The 19939-nt window shown below is 39.1% G+C and overlaps 1 protein-coding gene across 1 annotated transcript in view; it reads right to left on the minus strand.

The window, feature by feature from the left end:
* The window catches only part of LOC140161794 (prominin-1-A-like), a 153353-nt gene that overhangs the window by 84767 nt on the left and 48647 nt on the right, over positions 1-19939 (minus strand). The window contains exon 3 of the mRNA XM_072185091.1: positions 10608-10687. Within this exon, the coding sequence (XP_072041192.1) occupies positions 10608-10687 (80 nt within the window). The remainder of the gene's footprint in view (positions 1-10607; positions 10688-19939) is intronic.

The following is a 19939-nucleotide window of genomic DNA, read 5'->3' on the forward strand; positions in this document are numbered from 1 at the left end:
ACGACTAGTGATACCGTCCATCCCAGCAGCAGAATTGTTGTTAAGCTTTTGGATGAGAGAGAGAACATCAGAACTAGAGCAGGAAAAACAGGAAAGAGTGGAACTGAAGTTGTACTGAGGAATGGGAGTATTGGAGGCGTCAGCACGGTTGAAACACTCAGCGAAAAACTGACTAAAGGTATTTGCTATGTCAGTTGGAGAGCTAGCACAAACACCATTGTAATGGATGGAGTCAGGAATGGTTGCTTGACCAGAACGAGTTTTACAGTAACCCCAAAAACGCTTACTTGGGGATTCATTTTCGAGAAGGCTAGCAAAAAAGTTGTGCTTGGCATACTTAAGTCTGTTGGTTAACTTATTTCTAATTGCTTTGTACTTCGTGTAATCACTAGATTTTTGAGATTTTTTCCATTTTCGAAAAAGACTATGCTTTTTTCTACAGAGTTTACGTAACTCTTCATTGAGCCAGGGAGGCTCTTTTGCCTTACACTTGAAGAGTTTGAGAGGGATACATTGGTTCATAACTTCCATGTAAAATGTATGAAAATGATCCCAAGCATAGTTGATGTCATTACCGTCCTGAGTTTGATAATCACTGAGTTGCCTGTTGGCATCAACCCAATCGGCCTTACTGTATTGCCAGATGGTGCGGAAACAGTCTTAGGTTTGTTTGGCCGGATGTTAAGACCACAATAGATAACCGAATGGTGACAGGCACCGATTGGAGAGAGGTTAGCAACTCCAGTGATTAAACCAGGGTCATTGCTATAAATGTGGTCAATGAGGGACGGGTTTATACCCGGGCTATGAAAAGTGGGCTGCGAGACAAATTGATGAAGATTGTGGTTGGCAGAAAAATCTGACAAATCATCAAAAAGGTAGTGACCTTGATTGAGGAGATTAACATTAAAGTCACCTATGACCAGAAGTTTAGAATCGGGGAATTTGAGCTGAAGCAAGCGCAATGCAATGACTTAAATCGGAAGAGTGTTACTGCTGCGATAGGGAGGACGGTAATAACAACAGATCTTAAGGTTGCATTTATGCAGATTGCATTCAGCCCATACCACTTCACAGTTCTTAGATAAGAGTTCATTACATAAGCGAGGTTTAAGAGAGTTCATAATTAGTAAGCATACACCACCGCCTCTTGTTTGGCGATCGCAACGGAAAACAGTGTATTGACCATTTATGGAGAGTTCTGAGTCATTAATGTTGGATGATAGCCATGTTTCAGAAATGCCAATAATGGCAGGTCTAATATTGAAACTGTATATTAAATTAACAAGCTCGTCTAATTTGTTTCCAATGCTGCCTGCATTGAGCAGGAGCATGGATAGATCATTAAAATTAACACTACAGTCAAAGTAAGAGTTTGCTTCAGAGGAGGAGTCCATGGTAGAGTTTTCAGAACTTCCTGTCAAAAATGAAGCATCCGCAAAAGGTAGGAGTTGAGTAGCACACCGTGAACATATACTCTTCGGAACTGGATGATCCTTCAGTTTTAGAACAGAGTTAGGAAGAGAAGAACACTTAAGATGTAGAGGCTCTAGGCAAGTAGAACATAACGATCTACGATGGTCATGTCGGATTGGTCTACTGCAATTGGCGCATCTGGGTCCCCCTTGTTGATTCGAGGGCCCGGGATTTAATTCGATGTCGCCACTAATGAGTAGAACTTGAAACGTAGACATTGAGTTTGCATAGTAACTGCATTTGGTGAAACGGCCATAGGGTGAGAAGTATCGATGAGTTGGTATATAATCGGTAATCAGGGCATTCATGCAATGGTGGGTAGGCCTATATGTAGGCCCACTAATAAGTTCATCAGGCAGAACGGTGACTGACCTGGAGTGGTGATTAAGTTCCCATACATAGATGCTGGTATATAATATAATAGTCCATACACAGACAAGCTTTACCCACTTGGATGGGTAAGGTTGATTGATAACAGTCATGGTGAGATTTGGTCAATTGATCAGAAGAGTGAAAATATTGATCAACACAGGATTTAGCTGTAACTGACCTTGGTTATTTGATCCATCTGATCTGCACATATAGTATAGCACTATAGTACTAGCTAAATGTTGATGAAAATATCCAACAAAATCCTTTCAAAATGTGGGTTTAGGGTGACGAACATTCAACAAAATGAATCAAAATGATCCATGTGCTTAGCAAAATCCATCAGTCATCACCAAAATTGTGAGAAATATGTGATTCCATCAGTTGGCAGGAAAATATGAGAGAGCGTCCATAAGGACACCTTACACCAGTAGGTGTTGCCAGTCCGATAAAAAGATTAACATGGTTTTAAAATTAGGCGTTTACTCCAGTGCACTGTCTAGTCTTTATAAATAGGCCAATAAGTTATATTTTCATACATGTGTGGACTTCCATTCACCATATTTAGTTCATAATCATTTCATGATTTATTAATATCTTGGTTGCTCAAATCTAAGAAATCTGTTAAAATCCACCCAACTCTGTTACCATAGCAACAAAGCACTAATACAGATACACAAAGGTGGTACTTATCGCAAGAATCTAACTCAACTTAACACTCGCTTTTAACGTGTCGATATTTTGTGTCAGATTTAGCAATTATTTAGTAAAAAAAGTTTTAATTGAACGTAAAAAGTAACAAAAGAAACTGGACGGTGATTCAGCGCCTGGAAAACCTGGATATCTTCATGTTAAGTCCGTATGGTATTAAGTGTTTACCTCTCCCTATAGTTAAACTAAACAAAGCCTGATAAATCAATCAAATTGCACTGCACAATTGTGGTCTCAAGTATTACCTTTATATCGCCTAATCATTCCAGATGAAGTATGAACTGTATACAGCACAATCCCCAACTTCAAAGTTTAGTGCCTTTCCTTCTGCCATACTATAATCCATTGACCTTTGCATTTTTGGGTACAATTTACAATACCCAAATTACGCAGGGTTGCAACATTTGACATACGGGATATATACGTCACTGGACTGTGTATTACAGGAATTGTGTTGCATTTTGTGACTAATCCGTGGCATTTAAGTTAACTGATGTACAATAAGCACAGAGTCTTTGATATCAAAAGTAAATCAGTGTGTTGATTTGAAACAGTGCAGATATGGATCGCATTAAAGTGTTATCCGTCCATGATAGAGCATAAAAAAATATCAGCCAATCTTCCGATTTAAGGTTGTGTCAAAAAGAGTAGACACCCACAAATCTTTGAAACCACAAAGTATAAAACTCTACCTGTTGCCTTCAGTCATCACATTCACAAATATCCAAAAATACACTACATTCTCTCAGGAGTCTATAGGCGTATTCAGACGATCATCAAATCCTCTAAGATCGACACATGGCCCGAAAAAGTGGAGAATTTAGGAAGCTCATTCCCAGGAAATGTTGGTGTTTGGAGGGAAATTCTGGTATTTGGAGGGAAATTGTGTCTAAAATATGCTATAAATTGTGGGAAATTTAGCTTGCTTCCCAGGAAATTAACATTTTTTGAGCCCTGTACTCGAGAATTGCGATCGCTATAAGTTTACCCCCGACTGTGTGTTCACACGACTCCATTGAAGACTGGAATCAAGTTTTGCAGTGCCTGCAAAATTTGGCTTTGTTATTATTAACACTGGAAACTTACTGTGACATATCCAGTGCCAAAAAGATTGAATCATATGATATTCATATTTTAAAATATAATTAAACCAAGGTCATAGCCCGGGGGGGGCTCAAGTTTGGTTTTGGTAGGGACGCTGAGAATTTGAAAGTGGACCCATAAATATACCAATTTTTCAAGAAATTTGGACCCATTTATATACCAAAAGTCAAAATTTTTGGCCGAATTTAACCCAACAAAATTGAGAAAATTTCGAAAAAAGGACCCATTAATACCAAAATAGGCTTTGGTTAGGTTATAAGCTCAGCACTCCAGCCCAATAGCTTGAGGAATTGAGGAAATCCTGAAATATGCCTAAATTTCTTGGGGATACATTTGGGGACAAACTTGGGAATTGGATTCATCAAGACAGTTCACACAGCGGATTTCACACAGAACCATGTTGCTTAAGAAAAAACCCTCCGTGTGAACATGACTACATATTTAACATATCAATACTCTTCATAGGAAACTGCAAACTTGACACACAAGTTGCTTATTGCAAGGCTGCATAGCAACTTGTACCAAGAAATACCTGTATACCACCAAACCATTTATTTGATATCAAGGTGTACAAGGTTGCAGTCTAATTTGCAGCGGGTTTAAGCCAACATTGTGGGTGGGATATTATATATTCAGACATTGATCCACAAGACTCAGCACACTTTATAGGTTATCGCTGACCACTACACCCATTTCATTCCCTTCACGCAGCTGCAAGAGCGCGCACACCCTAGACATTCCACAAATGACATTCGCAGTCAGGATCGCCTCTGCACAGGTTATAACAAGACAATAAATTCCTTGTCCATGGGATCGATCAAATTTCAAGTAACTCAATTTTTCCATGAGAGCGTACTAAACCAATGCGGGGGTTCGAACCCACAACCTATAATACCATAGTCGAATGCCAATATCGATTGAGCTAACTTGCCTATGTTTCTACCTTTCGACAGTACATGTAGTCTGTATCTACGCCTAGATCTCTCTGAATAGGCGCATATATTATAAATCCCTCTGTATGTATGTGTATCCTAAATCAAATCCCTGACTGCAAACTGTAATGTCCGTCTGATCAATATGTTACTCATCTGGTTGCAGTAGATGGTCTCCATTGCAATGCAAGCTTAACATGTACCCAAGGAGTTAGATCTTGGTATTAGTAATTTTGATAACCCAGATCAACCACAAAATTTCCTTTCAATCCAAAATGAAATATCTTTATATCCATCAAGTGTACAAAACATGTTTGTATTGATAATGGCTGCCTCTTTACAACAAATAAATAAATAAATAAATGTAGATATTTATATAGCGCTTTATGCCGTAAACAGCCTCAAAGCGCTTTACATTTATTCCGCCGTCATTAGAATATGTCGGAACCACGTTTGCAGCCTACAAGTGGCGCAGGGTCCGTCAGTACAACGACTGTGACTATCCCTAACAGCTTCCCATTGCACCTGGGTGGGGTGAGGCAAGCGAGGCAAAGCGCCTTGCCCAAGGGCGCAACACGGTGGTGGGACGGGAATCGAACTCACGCACGCCGAGCAAGCTCTCGGATTATGAGTCCAAGGCCGGATTATGATTATGAGTCCAAGGCTCGGATTATGAGTCCAAGGCCGTAACCACTGAGCCACCGTGCCCTCGAACAACAAATACAAAACTTGTTTTGCATAGGGCTTACAGAGGAAGCCCTTCCCGAGTAGTTCTTCTGGGGTGCACCAAACCTGCCTGGTTATCAAATTAATCAGTGACAGGGTTATCTCTGAATTTGACAGGTGCTAATTGATGCAATAACATCAAACCGGACATTAAACATCAATTAGCACCTGTCAAATTCAGAGATAACCTTGTCACTGATTTATTTGATAACCAGCCAGGTTTGGTTCACCCCAGAAGAACTGCTCTGGCAGGGCGTTCCCTTTAATGTGAACATCTCAAAACACCGCTGTGTACTGAACATCAGAATCCTACATGCATGCAACCATGCCCTGCTCTTTTTGAAACTGACTGTGAGATACATGTACAGGTATGGCTCTCTGTACACAGGACTGATGGCTTAACATAACTTAACTGATGTGTGAGCAATCTTTTCTCTCAACCACTATATATTTTCCATATAGGCCTCTCTTAGGTGCATTACACTAGTCAGCCTGCATGCAAGACAGTAGCTTTCGCAACCACAATTTCATAAGTATTTCATATAACATGCATAGGGTAGGCGCTACGGACTCAGAAGCTAGCTAGGGACCATTTTTATTCCAAAAACATTTAGGCCTATACCAAGAAGTGGCCAAATCCTTGAAATGATGGTGGCCAAACGGCAGCTATATATGGAAGCCCTTTCTCGTATTTATCAGATGCTCCGTCATAATTACTAACCAGGAGGAAAAACAAAAAAAATCACAGCGACTGGAAATCATGGAGCATTGAAATCATACTTTTATAAAGCACTCCCCAAGGAGGTGTGTTTAAATGAAGCCCAAGCTTGTATGTCATCGGGCAGTCCCTATAGTATTACTGTATGAACATGTCATAGCTACTTCAGGATTTCTGCCTTATGCTAGCTCTATAGTGATGATGGTGTGGTATAGGGGGATCGACTCACTGACGGACGGATAGACGATAAACTTTCCTGAAGAAGCCGACAGAATTGCCCTGCAGATATGTGTGTGATATAGGCCTACCTAAAAAACTGGCTCAGTTGGTTGGATCACGATGCACAAAGCGCACCATCGAGTATCGAGTATACAGAGACTCAGTGTTAGGCTTGGGTTAGAACTGGTTCAGTTCTGCTGATCATGATGACCATGAAAGCACGCGAAGCAGGCATAGCCCACTAGGATGGTGATTGGAGTGCGACTATTGCAAGGGATTGTTTGTCCATTGTCACATACAGCATTTAAACAAGTGCTAAGGTGGGTCACCATGGATATAACTGAACAAAACAAATAAACAACACACACACAAAAAAGGAAACTTTTGCTACGAAAAACAGTGATAAATGAGCACATTTCTAGATTTTCACAAATGAACTGGAAAAGACAGATTTTTCTAATTTAGTGATCATATATATCCAAAAATGCAACACTTTTCATGTACACCTAATTTTCCACTAAAGCTCCCCCTTCCACCCCATGGATTTTGGCAGTGGGAGGGTAGCACTATTTTTGGGCTCTGTTGCTAAATTTTGTTAAGTCCACACCGGTCCACAGACCGTGGCTATAATGAATATACGGGAGGCAGCCCTCGAATTAACCCACGGCACCCATGGCATTTTGCCGTGGGTGCCCACCCCCATTGCCGTAATGCCCTCAAAATATGTCCTTTATCCAAGGCAGTCACTTGCCGTGCCCTCTAATGAAGTTGCCGTCGGTGCCCCAGCCCTGGCCTTTCATTATAAAATCATCTATCTATGTTTGTGTGCCCTTCTCAAATTTTCAACAGTTGCCATGATGCCCTCTTGAAATATTACAAACTGCCGTGCTGCCTTGCCTTTTCAGTGAAAATCCAAGGCAATTTTCAACTTGCCCTAAAAAAGTTGCCATGCCCCTTCAGATCCTTAATTCGAGGGCTGACGGGGAGGGATAATATGTTTTGGGGTTCGTTTTTTTTTCTGTGACAGAATTTGATATCTGCCATTTCTCCACAACTAAATGACTTGTATAGAGTATACATGTAGATATGTATAGATCTACTGATACCTAAATATGCTATAGATCACTTTGGGGTGGCTTTTAGGGCAAAAGGCGTTTCACTATTTCAGTGCAATTATAATGAACATGTTTGCTGCAGTAGAATGTGCAGAAATAGCCACAATATACACATCATTATATCACTCAAAAATAGGTACTTGGTTAAGGGCAACATTAGGTTCACTGGGTTCAGCATAATGAATATGATTGCTGCGGCAGAATTTCAACTTGCTAACTGTCAATTTTGTTTCCATGAGAATGCAATTATGCAATCATATAAAATATCTTAGAGATGATCGACATACCTATTATGGTGGATGACTTTGGGCTTGGTCTTAGGGTAAAAGGCGGTTCACTAGGTGCAGTATTATAATGAACATGTTTGCTGCGCGGCAGAATTTGATGTCATATGAACTGTCAATTTTGTTGACTCAGAATGAAGTCAAAAATCAAAAATAACTTGGAGATGAGCGATGTACCTTTTACTAGGCATGTTCAGAAGATCATGGAATTCCTGAGGATCGGAGGTACTCGAGAATTGCGATGCCCAAGTCAATCCCCGAATGCGTGTCCACACGACTCAACTGAAGACTGGTTCCTTGCGTTTTGCGATGCCCGATGACTTCAACTTGGAATTACAGCTGGAATCATACCTCTCGCTGAATTATAAATATAATTCAACTGTGGTCATAGGCAGTGCTGTACGGTGCAAAAACTGATTGAGGAGCCAGTGGCTCCTAACTTTATAAATTTAGGCGCCCAAATTTTGCTCCCTGGTACAGTGTAGGCCTATATGTTTTCCAGGAAGTCCCCATTGAGACATGGTAAATATGCATATTCATAGCATCAGGGGTCGAAATATAAAATAAAATTTCCATGCACATATCTGATTTTTTTCCCTAAAAATTGGTGAATTTTCACAAAATTTCACATGCACAGGCAAAACTCTACATGCACCGAGTAAAAGTTACATGCATCTGTGCATGCATGTATGCATGTGGTATTTCGAGCACTACATTCATACTCTTGAATGCTACATTACATGTTTTGCATTTGCTGGCGATTTAAAAGCTTCAACAGTTGGTCGCCATTGGCGCCAGGGATTGAATATTTAGTCGCCATCAGAAAAAATCTAGTCGCCAATGCGCCTAAAATGGTTGCACCGTACAGCACTGGTCATAGGTTAAGCTCAGCATAGAATCACAAAATAGCTTATTCACATGATGGTAGCACTCGAGGACCACTTGAGGATCACTTGGGATTTCTTGTGTATAAATTTGGTGACAAAATTAAGGATTACGATCCCCAGGGCAGTTCACACAGAAGTTTTTGCTCGAGAACCATGTTGCTCAAGCAGAAAGCCCTCCATGTGGACATGCCTACTATAGATCACTTTCAAGGGAGATCAAGGCAAAAAGGTGGTATACTCGGTGCAGTATGATGTCTAAATGTTCTTTTCCCCAAACATGAGCCAAAAATATCTTGCAGATATATGATATAACCGGCAGTTTGGGTTGGGTTGCATTAGGAAAATGAGGTGGAGGCGCAGTAATCACATGTCATTTGCCTCCAGTTTCTTGCAGAGTTATCTTTGTGAAAATAAGCTCACAAGGAGAGGTACCTCATGCAATATAGAGCATAAAACCCAATAGTAACTCAAGTTACAAGTTGACTCTCCCCTCCTATCAACCCTCAAAACAGACCCTAAATGGCGTAACTGATGATATTATATACCCTAAACGGCGTACATTTTTACCCTTAAATGGCATAGATTTCACTTTTTGAATAATGATGGTGAAAAGACTATTTGGACACTGTAGGTATGTCTTCACAGCTTGGGAAGATGTTAAAATCTTTAAAGACCTTGATCACTACCAATAGATGATGGTTCCCAATAGTGCAGCTATGACCCAAGTTTGTTTGCAATAGGATTTGAACTGTTCATGAGCAAATTGTTAACGGAACATACACACCCACACCCAATGCATGCACAGAACAGGGGAATTTCCTTGTCCAGGGGAATTTCAAGCTAACTCAATTTTGCCACAAGAGCATATTGGCACCGCCAGGGTTCGAACCCGCAACCTCTTGCACCATAGTCGAACGCCTTAACGATTGAGCTAACTTGACTGCATTAAACTTCTTAATACAGACACACAACTTCTTATGCCATAGGTCTTTACCTTTGGACAACCTAACTTTTCCTTCAGACGACCTGTGTTGATATACCGTAAAACCTCGTCTATAAGCATATAGAGTATTTTTGATGAAAGCTAAATTAATACGAGCAGCCGTAAATATGCCAATACATTAGATTGGTCTTACAACAATTTTGTATATGCTTGTATCTGCAATTTATTTGCTCAAACGCCATATTGTTTTAATTTTTAATTTTTCGATGGATGGCACTTTGATTTTTCAGCTTTCATCATAGCACTCTATAGATATGCTTGTAGACGAGGTTTTACGGTAGCTACTTTGTGGACCGACTAAACGTTAACCAAACAAGGACAACCAAACATCAATGACAAGTGCTGTTTGCCCAAATTCCAACCATGTTTCAAAATTTTATGTGGATGCATAGCACTTGATCTTCGAGTGCCAGCACTTGATCTTCGAGTGCCCTCCCCCACCCCATCCCTTCAGTTATAGAAATTGTAATGTGTGCCTCCTGTAATGAAAATCTTACTAATTGTATTGTACTAAATCATAACAAACAAACTTTGAAATGGACTTAAGATGGACTTTGCACATTAGTCTGTGTCCCAACCCAAGATAAACATAAATAATTCAAGCTTGAGACAGATAAAATGCAAGATAATAAAGTAACATAATAAAGTAAGATAAAACTCACGTCACTTGGATTCAAGAAAGCTGTTACTTTATAAGACACTTGCATTTCATAATACTTATACGTGCTGGTGATAAACAATTTCCTAAGTTTAAACTGACTTTCAGCACAACAAATTTCAAGTTAATATGAATTGTCAATGTGTAACACACACACATCTTCATCATTGGGAGTCCCATGATGTTGAGCTGGACTTGCACTTTTGTTGAACATTGGCAACTTTTGGTTAAATGAGGATGTTGTATATAGGGAAGACCCGAAACAACATCATAGGACCTCTTCTGATGAAGATGTGGGTCTTACATCAACAATTCAAAGTTAGTTGAATTTGTTGTGCTGAAAGTCAGTTTTAGTAAACTTTTGAAAATGATTTCATAATAATAATGAGAAAAAAATCTACCTACCAGAAATACTTCATCCTTGACATCAATATCATCAATATTGTTTTCATCAGTTAAGATTTCTATGAGATGGTTGACGTAATCTGAAATGAAAGACACACATAAAAAGGGACATAAATGTTAGATACAAATTGGATCCCTTCATATCATTAATAAAAATTCCCTTTAAAAGGGAAAGGCCTGCCTCAATGCACAAGAGGTCTTGTAATTAGTTTGGGTCACCGTGAACAGCTACGCTCGCTGCTCGCTTTGCTTGCTATTCAAGGGGCATCACGGTTTGCGCGAATGGGGCTTGTGCCCCCTCAATCGAGAGAAGTCTTCGACAAATACTACCTGGGCAAGGAACTAATTGTTTATTTACATGTAAGAGAACTCTGGTATCCAATGGTTTATTGTGTATTTCAGGTTTGCACTTCACAGCTGCAAGTCCCTGATTCTTGCTAAATGGTTTACAATTATGATGTGTTTTTGGCCGCAATGGTCGTAAATTCCTGTTACATGTCTTGAAGCTTGTGGATGGTGGATGTATGCCTGCATATATAGTGTACTGTAATTTTTTTTTGTTCACGGCAGTGAACATTTCCCGCACTTGAACCCATATCTCATATGCACAGTTTATCCCTTACATACACTGTGTCTTGAATAACTATTGTAGCCCATCAACCTTGTGATTATGAGGCTAGGAAATAATTCCTAATGCCTCATACCCAGGTTTGTATCCCTTTATCTAATCCGCCCCACATGACAAGGACTTTTTAGCACATCTTATCTTGTATTGAGACAATGGCAGCCAGGACTATTTTTTTTGCCTTTTTTCTAAGCATGTTTACTATTGGATTGAGCCATCACATGATTATAATAGGCTTTACTGATTGGTGGGTAAGGTCAATGCTATTGTTTATTTTGTGATAAGGCTGAGCATATTACTGCATATATGAAAAATACACTGCTACAGGCGATTTACTCAATTCCTTCCAACTGACAAAACTTAATTCCTGTTATCTACCCAGTAATGTTTGCATATCTTAATTGAATCCCAAATAATTATTGGGCCAAGGTTATTATCTGCATGGTATATTAATTGAATTTCAATAAGCCTATGATAGTGATAATGAGTTTCTTGCTGGCTGGATGGAGAGAGGATGTAGGAGTCATTATGCCTCAAATCACTAATTTATTGTAAGATCAGTGCAGAGTAGGTTAGATATGAAAATGGAAGAACAAATTTCTATACACCTGATCCGTGAACTGTGTCTTTTTGAAAGACTCTTCTTGTTCTAGTTTAGGAGTGATATTTTGTGTTTCACACAAGTGATATCTCCATTTGTCACCATGTAGTTACAAAACACACACATAAGATTCCTATTGCAGCCGCCTGCACAGGTACACCAATTCTGACAGGTACCACAGAGAGGACCTACCCATTACCAATGCTGCTACTGCACAGGACCCACCAGCACTGGTACTGCATAGTACATTGTGATGGTGTACCTATGCAGCAGCCGCAGTAGGAATCTGACAGTGTAAGCAGACACCAGACAGAGACAGATAGGTAAACAAAATGGCCCTCATGGCATCAGCACAAAGAAAACTAATGTAGGATACAAAAGCACTTCATGTAGGCTATACATCAATGCAACACATTTCACCATTAGTATCATTTAACATGAGCTAAAAATATTTGGATCTTCTATTGTTCCGAGTGATTTGCACGGCAGTGCTTTAAGGCCTATGATTGATGCTAGCGTTAACAGCCACTCACCTCACAATATGTCACCATGACAAGACACTAGGATCCACACGCTCATCTATCAGGGCACAGTTCTTTAACCTCAATACATTTGCACATTCATTGAATGACCATTGAAAATTTGGGTACAAAAACTCATACGTTGCAAGTTGAGGTCAAATGATTGTTCAATTGAGGTTATTGAACTATGCCATTGGGATGAGGCCATTTTGATCATAGTGACAAGATCATTTTCAATATTAGATTACACTCAAGAGGATGTGTTTTGAATGCGATAAAAACCGCAGCGGGCGAATACAAAACAATATGTTACAATTAAAACTCACTCGAAGAATTGCTGCCGGGTTTTTCTAACACCGGATCCGCGGAATTCAAAAGCGATTTGCCTTATCATCATTCACATAAAAGGATTTTTATTTCAAATGTTGACAATATTTGCATAGTATTGTGTCTCATGTTGGTGATTAATGATGGTGCTAACAGAATATATCTGGTAAGTCGTCTTTTGACTAGGTAATTTTGAGTGTTAAGTTTCTACGGCAGGATTTTCAGTGATTTGAAAAAAGCTGTCACACGAACATGGACCTGTGTAACAAGTATGTGCAGGTGTTACTGCTGTCTGGTCATTCAACTTCACGGCATTGGGGAAGATGGTCATTCGGTTAATTATCACTCACTAATAATATTTAGTTTGTCTCTCACTGGAATAGTATTTTACCCATTTCTCTTTTATTAACCCTAACATCCAACCCCCCTGCTTGCCTTTTTGCTATCGTAAGTAAAGAAGAAACGAAAAAGGAGTGAAGATGAACAAAGAAGTCACATGGCACCCCGAGATTCGAACATGCGACCCCTCACATGCCAAGCACATGATCACCGACCGGTAGCCACACTGGTTACGCTGCCCCGGGCAGCGATTTGGTGAGCATATAGCACTTAGGTGATTGCGTCATCGCAGACCCTGGGCTTCATGCATGCCCAGTGGTTTTTATTGTGCTATTTTGTGACATTTACATGTATAGGTGTTAGGGTTAAAGCCACCCTTCTAATAAATGCTTTTTTCAACCAAACCGTCCAAATTCCATAAATGTTGAGCATGCAATCACTGATTTCACAATATGCATGTATGCGTCCATTTTTATTGACGGTATTTGAAGGGAACCAATATCAGTTTTGATCAACAAATCATAGGCTAGCAATCAAATTTTAACTGACACTCACTAAATGACACTGCAAATGAAGTGTGTGAAATTCTATAAATGTGACATAACTTTGTCTTTGATGTGTCATGGGGATTGAATGAGACTGCATAATTGTAATTACTTCATATCATTAAAGGGACATTCAAAGATTTTTGAACTTTTCTACAAGTTTTATTTTATGGCGACCCTAATTACACATTTCAGAAGTTAAGTTCAACCCTAACCATGCCAAATCTAACAAAGCAAAATCACTGCACATGCAATTCACTGCCATAGTGCATGTTAGTAACCATTGGTTACTGGTTCAAGCCTGGGCTCATACACCTGTTCCGAATTATGATATGCCATAGGCTTTGTGTTGTGATCATTTCGATCAGTGGTTCGTAACAAAGAAAGCGTGAACCAGTTGACCTAGCAACGGTCATATTCTAATGTATAGACTATGCCAGCTAATAGAGGTTATCCGTGTTCTATAAGCTGCATATCCTATCAGCGACTGCTATACCTTGTTTAGGACTTTCAAAAGAAGTACTTACATGTGCAACCATGACTGTTTCAAAATATCCCGCCAAAGTCATGCAGGTAACTCCGAGGTCATGCATTGAGTTGCTTTGAATGAGGAATACTACGGGAATCAGCGCCTTTTGTTAGAAGTCACGCATGAGTAAAGTGGATAACCTCTATTGCATGCCATGTGATAGGATAATGCAATATGCAGTAATATGCAGTTTCATTGCCCAGGCCAGCAAAACAACCATGACTGACTACCGGTCGGTGATGCACATACTGCTTGGCATGTGAGTGGCCCTGGCTGGGGTCGAAACCTGGGGGTACAACTTCTTCGTTCATCTTCTCTCCTTTTTTGTTCCTTCTTTACTTTCCGATTGCCAAATTAATTCGCTGGCTAAGAAATAAACATATTTTGAAAGATCTGGATGTGCTCTGTTCTCGGCCCATGTTGCACTAGATCAGTACAGAAAATTGAAATATGAGAAATGCATCATGGGAAGTGTAAGGTATCATCTCTGGTCTATTATCAGTCCAGGCAAATTACCGTATTTGGAATCCCATAATGCATTGCAAAATGCAACTAAACAATATGTACTTTTGAATTCAAATTCCCAAATCTCACTTATTAAAACCTAAATAAATAGTAAAACATCAAGTTTCTTTTTGCCAGAAAGAGGCAAAAGCTTAATTAATGACACCTTGCTTTTGGTAATTGATACGTATGGTTTGATTAAAAAATTTCATTAACTATTATAGCCCAACATTTTTCTGAATTATATTTTTCTCAATAATTAACAAGCTTAGATTGTCAATTTCTCGGAATTTGCCAGGCCGAGATTTAATGTAAATGCTGGAATGGGTCACATATAAGTCACCTTAAACCTTGCTGTCTGTTCCAGCTAACACATCTTGTTAATAATTAAGGTTTAAATCATGTCCATATCCCCCCTAGTTTTCAACAGTCACAAAATAATTATGAGTCAAACGATCTATCACTTCTCCGCTGACTCACCAACATTTACTGTCCCCTGACCTAAATTGAATGATAAATAACTTTCTACCCCCTTTCTAACCCAGCTACTGTCTTGGAAAACGATCCTTACCCATAACCACCATGGAACGTCTTTCACCAGACTTAAGCTGCGTTAACAAAGATGGCGTAACGCGCCAAAAGACAGTCGCCACTTGCACCCAGAAAACATATAATCATTCTTTATTTTGAAGTCGGTCGGTACACCGTCCATCCGACCAATAATAGTTTTAAAACTAGCTGAAGGAGCAGTAAATGAGTTTGTGGATGACATGATAAATCCGTGCCCTGTGGCCATGTATGAGCTGGCGACACTAGATTCAGCATAAGTGTGTCCAATGTCTGCCGCGCAAAAGAACTATGATCTTATTTTTTGTTTGAAAAGAGACCATAGACTTTGCATTTACAACTTTTCCTTCAATATTTTGGTTGTCCGTGTCCAGCCGGGGTAGGGGTGTGTGGGTCACGCATGGGTGGGTGGGGGTTGTGCATGCATGTTAGTTGGGTGAGGGGGTAATCTGTTGTTTCAGTTACTTACAGTACACACCATGTAGTACTTCAAAGGAGGCTATTTATTATTTCCCAGTGCGCAGCTTTCCCCAGCCGAGCTGCAGCTCAGTTGCTGTAGCCACAATAGCTCCCACTGAATGAGGGATTCCCCATCCATTCTGGGGGAAAGGTTAAGCTGCACCCTTGTTTTTAGGTATATGGACTGTCATGTAACATGGATGTAGGCGTGATCCTAAATCCTAAAAATGCCTTTCACATTGACCAAAACTAATTACAAGACCTCTTCTACATTGAGGCTGGCTTTCCCTTTTGAAGGGAATTTTTATTTAGGTAATGGCCCTTAAAATAGAGATACCTTTCTTCAAATGGGAAATATTTATATTTGTTTGTGTGTGCTGATGATTTGTGACTCAAGGGCAGTGTTTCTAGATCCAAAACAGCATAATTTAATGCATTAGCTATCAACCACAAATAGCTTAAAATGTCTGAACTTAATTATATCCACAGTGCCAAAATGTATTGTTGATATTGGGATGCGGCCCCTTATTTCAAAATAAAGAAAATAATACGTAATTAATAATTAATAATTAAAAGTGACCATGTGCCTTTTAAAAATCTTAAACAGTAAACCAAAAGCCTCATCTTGAACACTGTGAAATTATATGTGCATATTCCCTGGCGAGTTATTGTCAAAAAACTTGTCCCACATTTTGATAAAAAAATTTACATGTAAGTAAAAAACTTTGAGAAAAACTTTTTAAACCCCTGAGCACTACCTGCAGCTCTAACATTGCCTCTGATTGGTCAATTACATGATATCTTCATCTTAATCACCAATCAGAATGGAGCTTTGCAAATAATTCACCCCAATTTTTTCGTGTGGTGAAATTATTTTAACAATGTTGCTGATCGGTCCAATTGATAATGAAAACTTCTTTTTGACCAATAGGTAGGTAGTTCTCATGGGGTTAACTAAGATGTCCTAACCTTTGATAATCGTCTGATCTAGGTTATTTGATGATTAATTCAACCTTTTTATCTTATCCTTCTGCTACTGGTCACTTCCTGAATTACGTTGTGTTATAATGAATTTATTGCATCTTGTCAAGAAACGCATCAAGAAATTGATAGCTTGATCATAGCACTGACCTTCTTGAATTTGTACTATACATCAGGGCGTAGCCAGCTTTCTTGGTCAGGGGGGGCAAAATCAAATTTTGGGGGCACAGACGAAAAAAATTGCAGTTGCATCATATAATACATAGAAACTGTATGTCTTCGAGATTCCCGAAAAGGGCCTTATTGGGATGATTTACGCGCGTAGCGCGAAAAAAAAAGGTATTTTACACCATTTTCGCCCATTATCCGGCTAAAAAAGGGCTTTATAGTTACAATGTGTGCGCGTAGCGTGGAAAAATTTTGTATTTTACACTATTTTGGCCCTGAATTTTGCTAGAAAAGGCCCCTTGCCCTTTTCTTTTCCTTTGCCCTCCTGATTTTCTCTTTCATTTTTTGTCAGAGGGGCACTTTTTCTTTCATTTTTTTTGTCATGTTGGGGGGGCACTCTGCCCCCCCTGCCTGCTGGCTACGCTACTGCTATACATGGAGCAGATAGAACTGTTTAGACACACCCAATATAAAGCAGGTCCGAAGTTCAGCCGCATAGAGCCAATAGAGCCCATTTCTAGATCGACGAGAACCTTTGTTTTCTCAGTTACCAGACTATACTCAGCTCAGACTATGATCACTATCTTACATGCATGGTGAAAGAAAGATGAATCGTCAAAGTCCAGTTACCGCACACCGCCCAAAAAAATTTTGGGATGGCGGTTTAGGGTTAGTGTAGGATACTCTATAGTTAGCCTAAAACATACTTTTTAAATTTGTAAACTCTTGATATAAAGGAAACCTAAAACAAAAGCTAGTGCTTAATATAACTGTCTTGTTTGAACAAAAAAAAACTAGACATTTTAAAAAATAAGTCCCAATTCAAATACATTGTACAATACAAGACTGTGGTGAACATTTCCGCGCAAGCACTTACTACCAAACCCTATGGGACACACGTATGTGTTATAAACTTCATTTCTCAATAAGATCCGGAAACTTTTCAAACAAGACATAAAATTAAAGACCTGAATCAGCGTTCGTTCACTCTTCTCGTTTCCACCCCGTATTGGATACACTTGGTTAGGAATGACAAACAAGAACGTGTGAAATCTGGGTGTGGTCGTGTGCAAATAGTCAAGGCAAATTGTGTCTGTATTTCACACTGTGTCTTCCTGAGAGTTCCCAGGTGGAATACAGGTCTGTGTAGCAGAGCAGAGAAGAATCTTACCCTTCCCAGAATCCTTTGCAACATAATATATCGCCTCGTATCCTCAAATGACACTCCCATAACTTTGTACAGATTCCTTTTGTTATTTATTTTGAGATCACTTGGGTTGATAGTCAAGAAATAAATATATTTTGCAAGATCTGAATGGGCTCTGTTCACTGCTCAAGGTACATTACATCACTATCGGTCCATGTTGCACTATAGCAAATCAGTACAGGACATTAAAATGGGAGAAATGCATTATGGGAAGTGTAAGATATCTCCTTTGGTAGGAGAGGGAACATCAGAAAAACTTATGAGGAATGCAAGACTCAAGTATAGCTGCTACCTGTGTAGAAAAAAACTTGGCCTGATCTCTATTTACCTGAACCCCCCCCCCTCTACTAATATAATAGTGCACAGGTGGAGGGGGCAGCTTTGTTTGTTTGTTTTTAAAACAACACTTCCTAAATATTATGAGGTTGATATTGTGTGACTGGTATCAGGGATGCCGAATGAAAGTCCATTTTTGACAGAAAGCCTGAAAAACAGCATGAAAATGACTGCAGAATATCCCTAAAATGGATTGAAAATGAAAGACATTGATATAAAATTGGATCGATTGAGCCCATATTTATTGGTCGAGCTATGAGTTTTAAAATATTGGACGAGACGTAGTCGAGTCCAATATTTTAAAACTCATAGCGAGACCAATACATTTTGGGCGTAAAGCATCCAATTTTATCATTATTATGTGTTGGATCCAATATTTTCACACACTTGGATTCATCAAAACATAATAATGTATAAATCTGGACTACAAAGATGCCTGAATTCAGGAAAAAGCTTGAAATCTTACATCCCTGTCCATCAATGGATCAAAGGTTTTGGGCATAACCCTATGGGCAGAGGCAACTTGACCAAATGTATTGTGATCAAGCAAAATCAGTCGATAGTTGGAATTATATACTTCATTTGATATATTCTTGTTCATTGATTTGTTAAAAGTGGATCACATGACCAAAAATAGTTCTACCATCAGTACTCCTATCCGTAAATAGTACCTCTAAGCCGTAAATAGTATTTTCAATGTCCTGGATGAGCCATAAATAGTACCTCCAAGCCGTAAATAGTACTTTTGACCATGCCTTCTGCGTGCGCGCATTGGATGCGACGGAACAGTTCATGCACGAGAAACTGCCATAGCGTGATTTCGCGCTGCTGTAATTGGTTAGCCTGATTTTAGCCTATTCGATTTTTTTGAAGGGCAAAATATAGGTTGTGCTTAAATTGGCCGTGCTGTTCCCTCAGGATAGAAGCTGGAGAGTCAAAATGTCAAATAATTTTCTTTTAACCAATCAATGAACAAAGAACATATTAATGAAGTATATAAAACAAATATATACTGCCTTTATTGGAATTTCTGGTTAAAACTATGGTCCCTCGTTGAGATCAATTAATACTATTTTATAAAAGTAGGCCTACTATTGATCTCACCTCGGGCCCATAGTTTTAACCAGAACTTCTCATGGCAGTATATAATTTGTATAATATTGATTTTCAGATACAGCCAATCAAAGGAAATAATTTCTTTTGCTGTCTTTTGTTTTGGAAACACTTCAACAGTGTTCATACCTTTACAAATGTTCAATTTCAATAGGGTTGTATGCAAAATGTAGCTTTGCAAATATGCCTTGAAATACAATAATATAGAAAACTGGAAATTGAATATGCCCAACTTAACAATCTTGTTTGATCACACCACAAATGACCACTCTTAAGGTAGCTGTGTACTCTCAGACATGCATGTAGTAAAAGTGCCATAACTTCGTAATTATTCACGCAAGACATATAAAAGTATACATTTTTATAAAGGCAAGACATCAATGAATCTCAATATAAAAACAGATTTGGTGTAAAAACAACAATTATGAAGAAAATCACAAAAAAGTGAATTTTTGGCACTTTTTGTTCGGTACATCATAACAAAAAAACACTCTTTTCAAAAATTTTAGT

This window comes from Amphiura filiformis, chromosome 10 (assembly GCF_039555335.1).
Source record: "Amphiura filiformis chromosome 10, Afil_fr2py, whole genome shotgun sequence".
NCBI classification, from domain to species: domain Eukaryota; kingdom Metazoa; phylum Echinodermata; class Ophiuroidea; order Amphilepidida; family Amphiuridae; genus Amphiura; species Amphiura filiformis.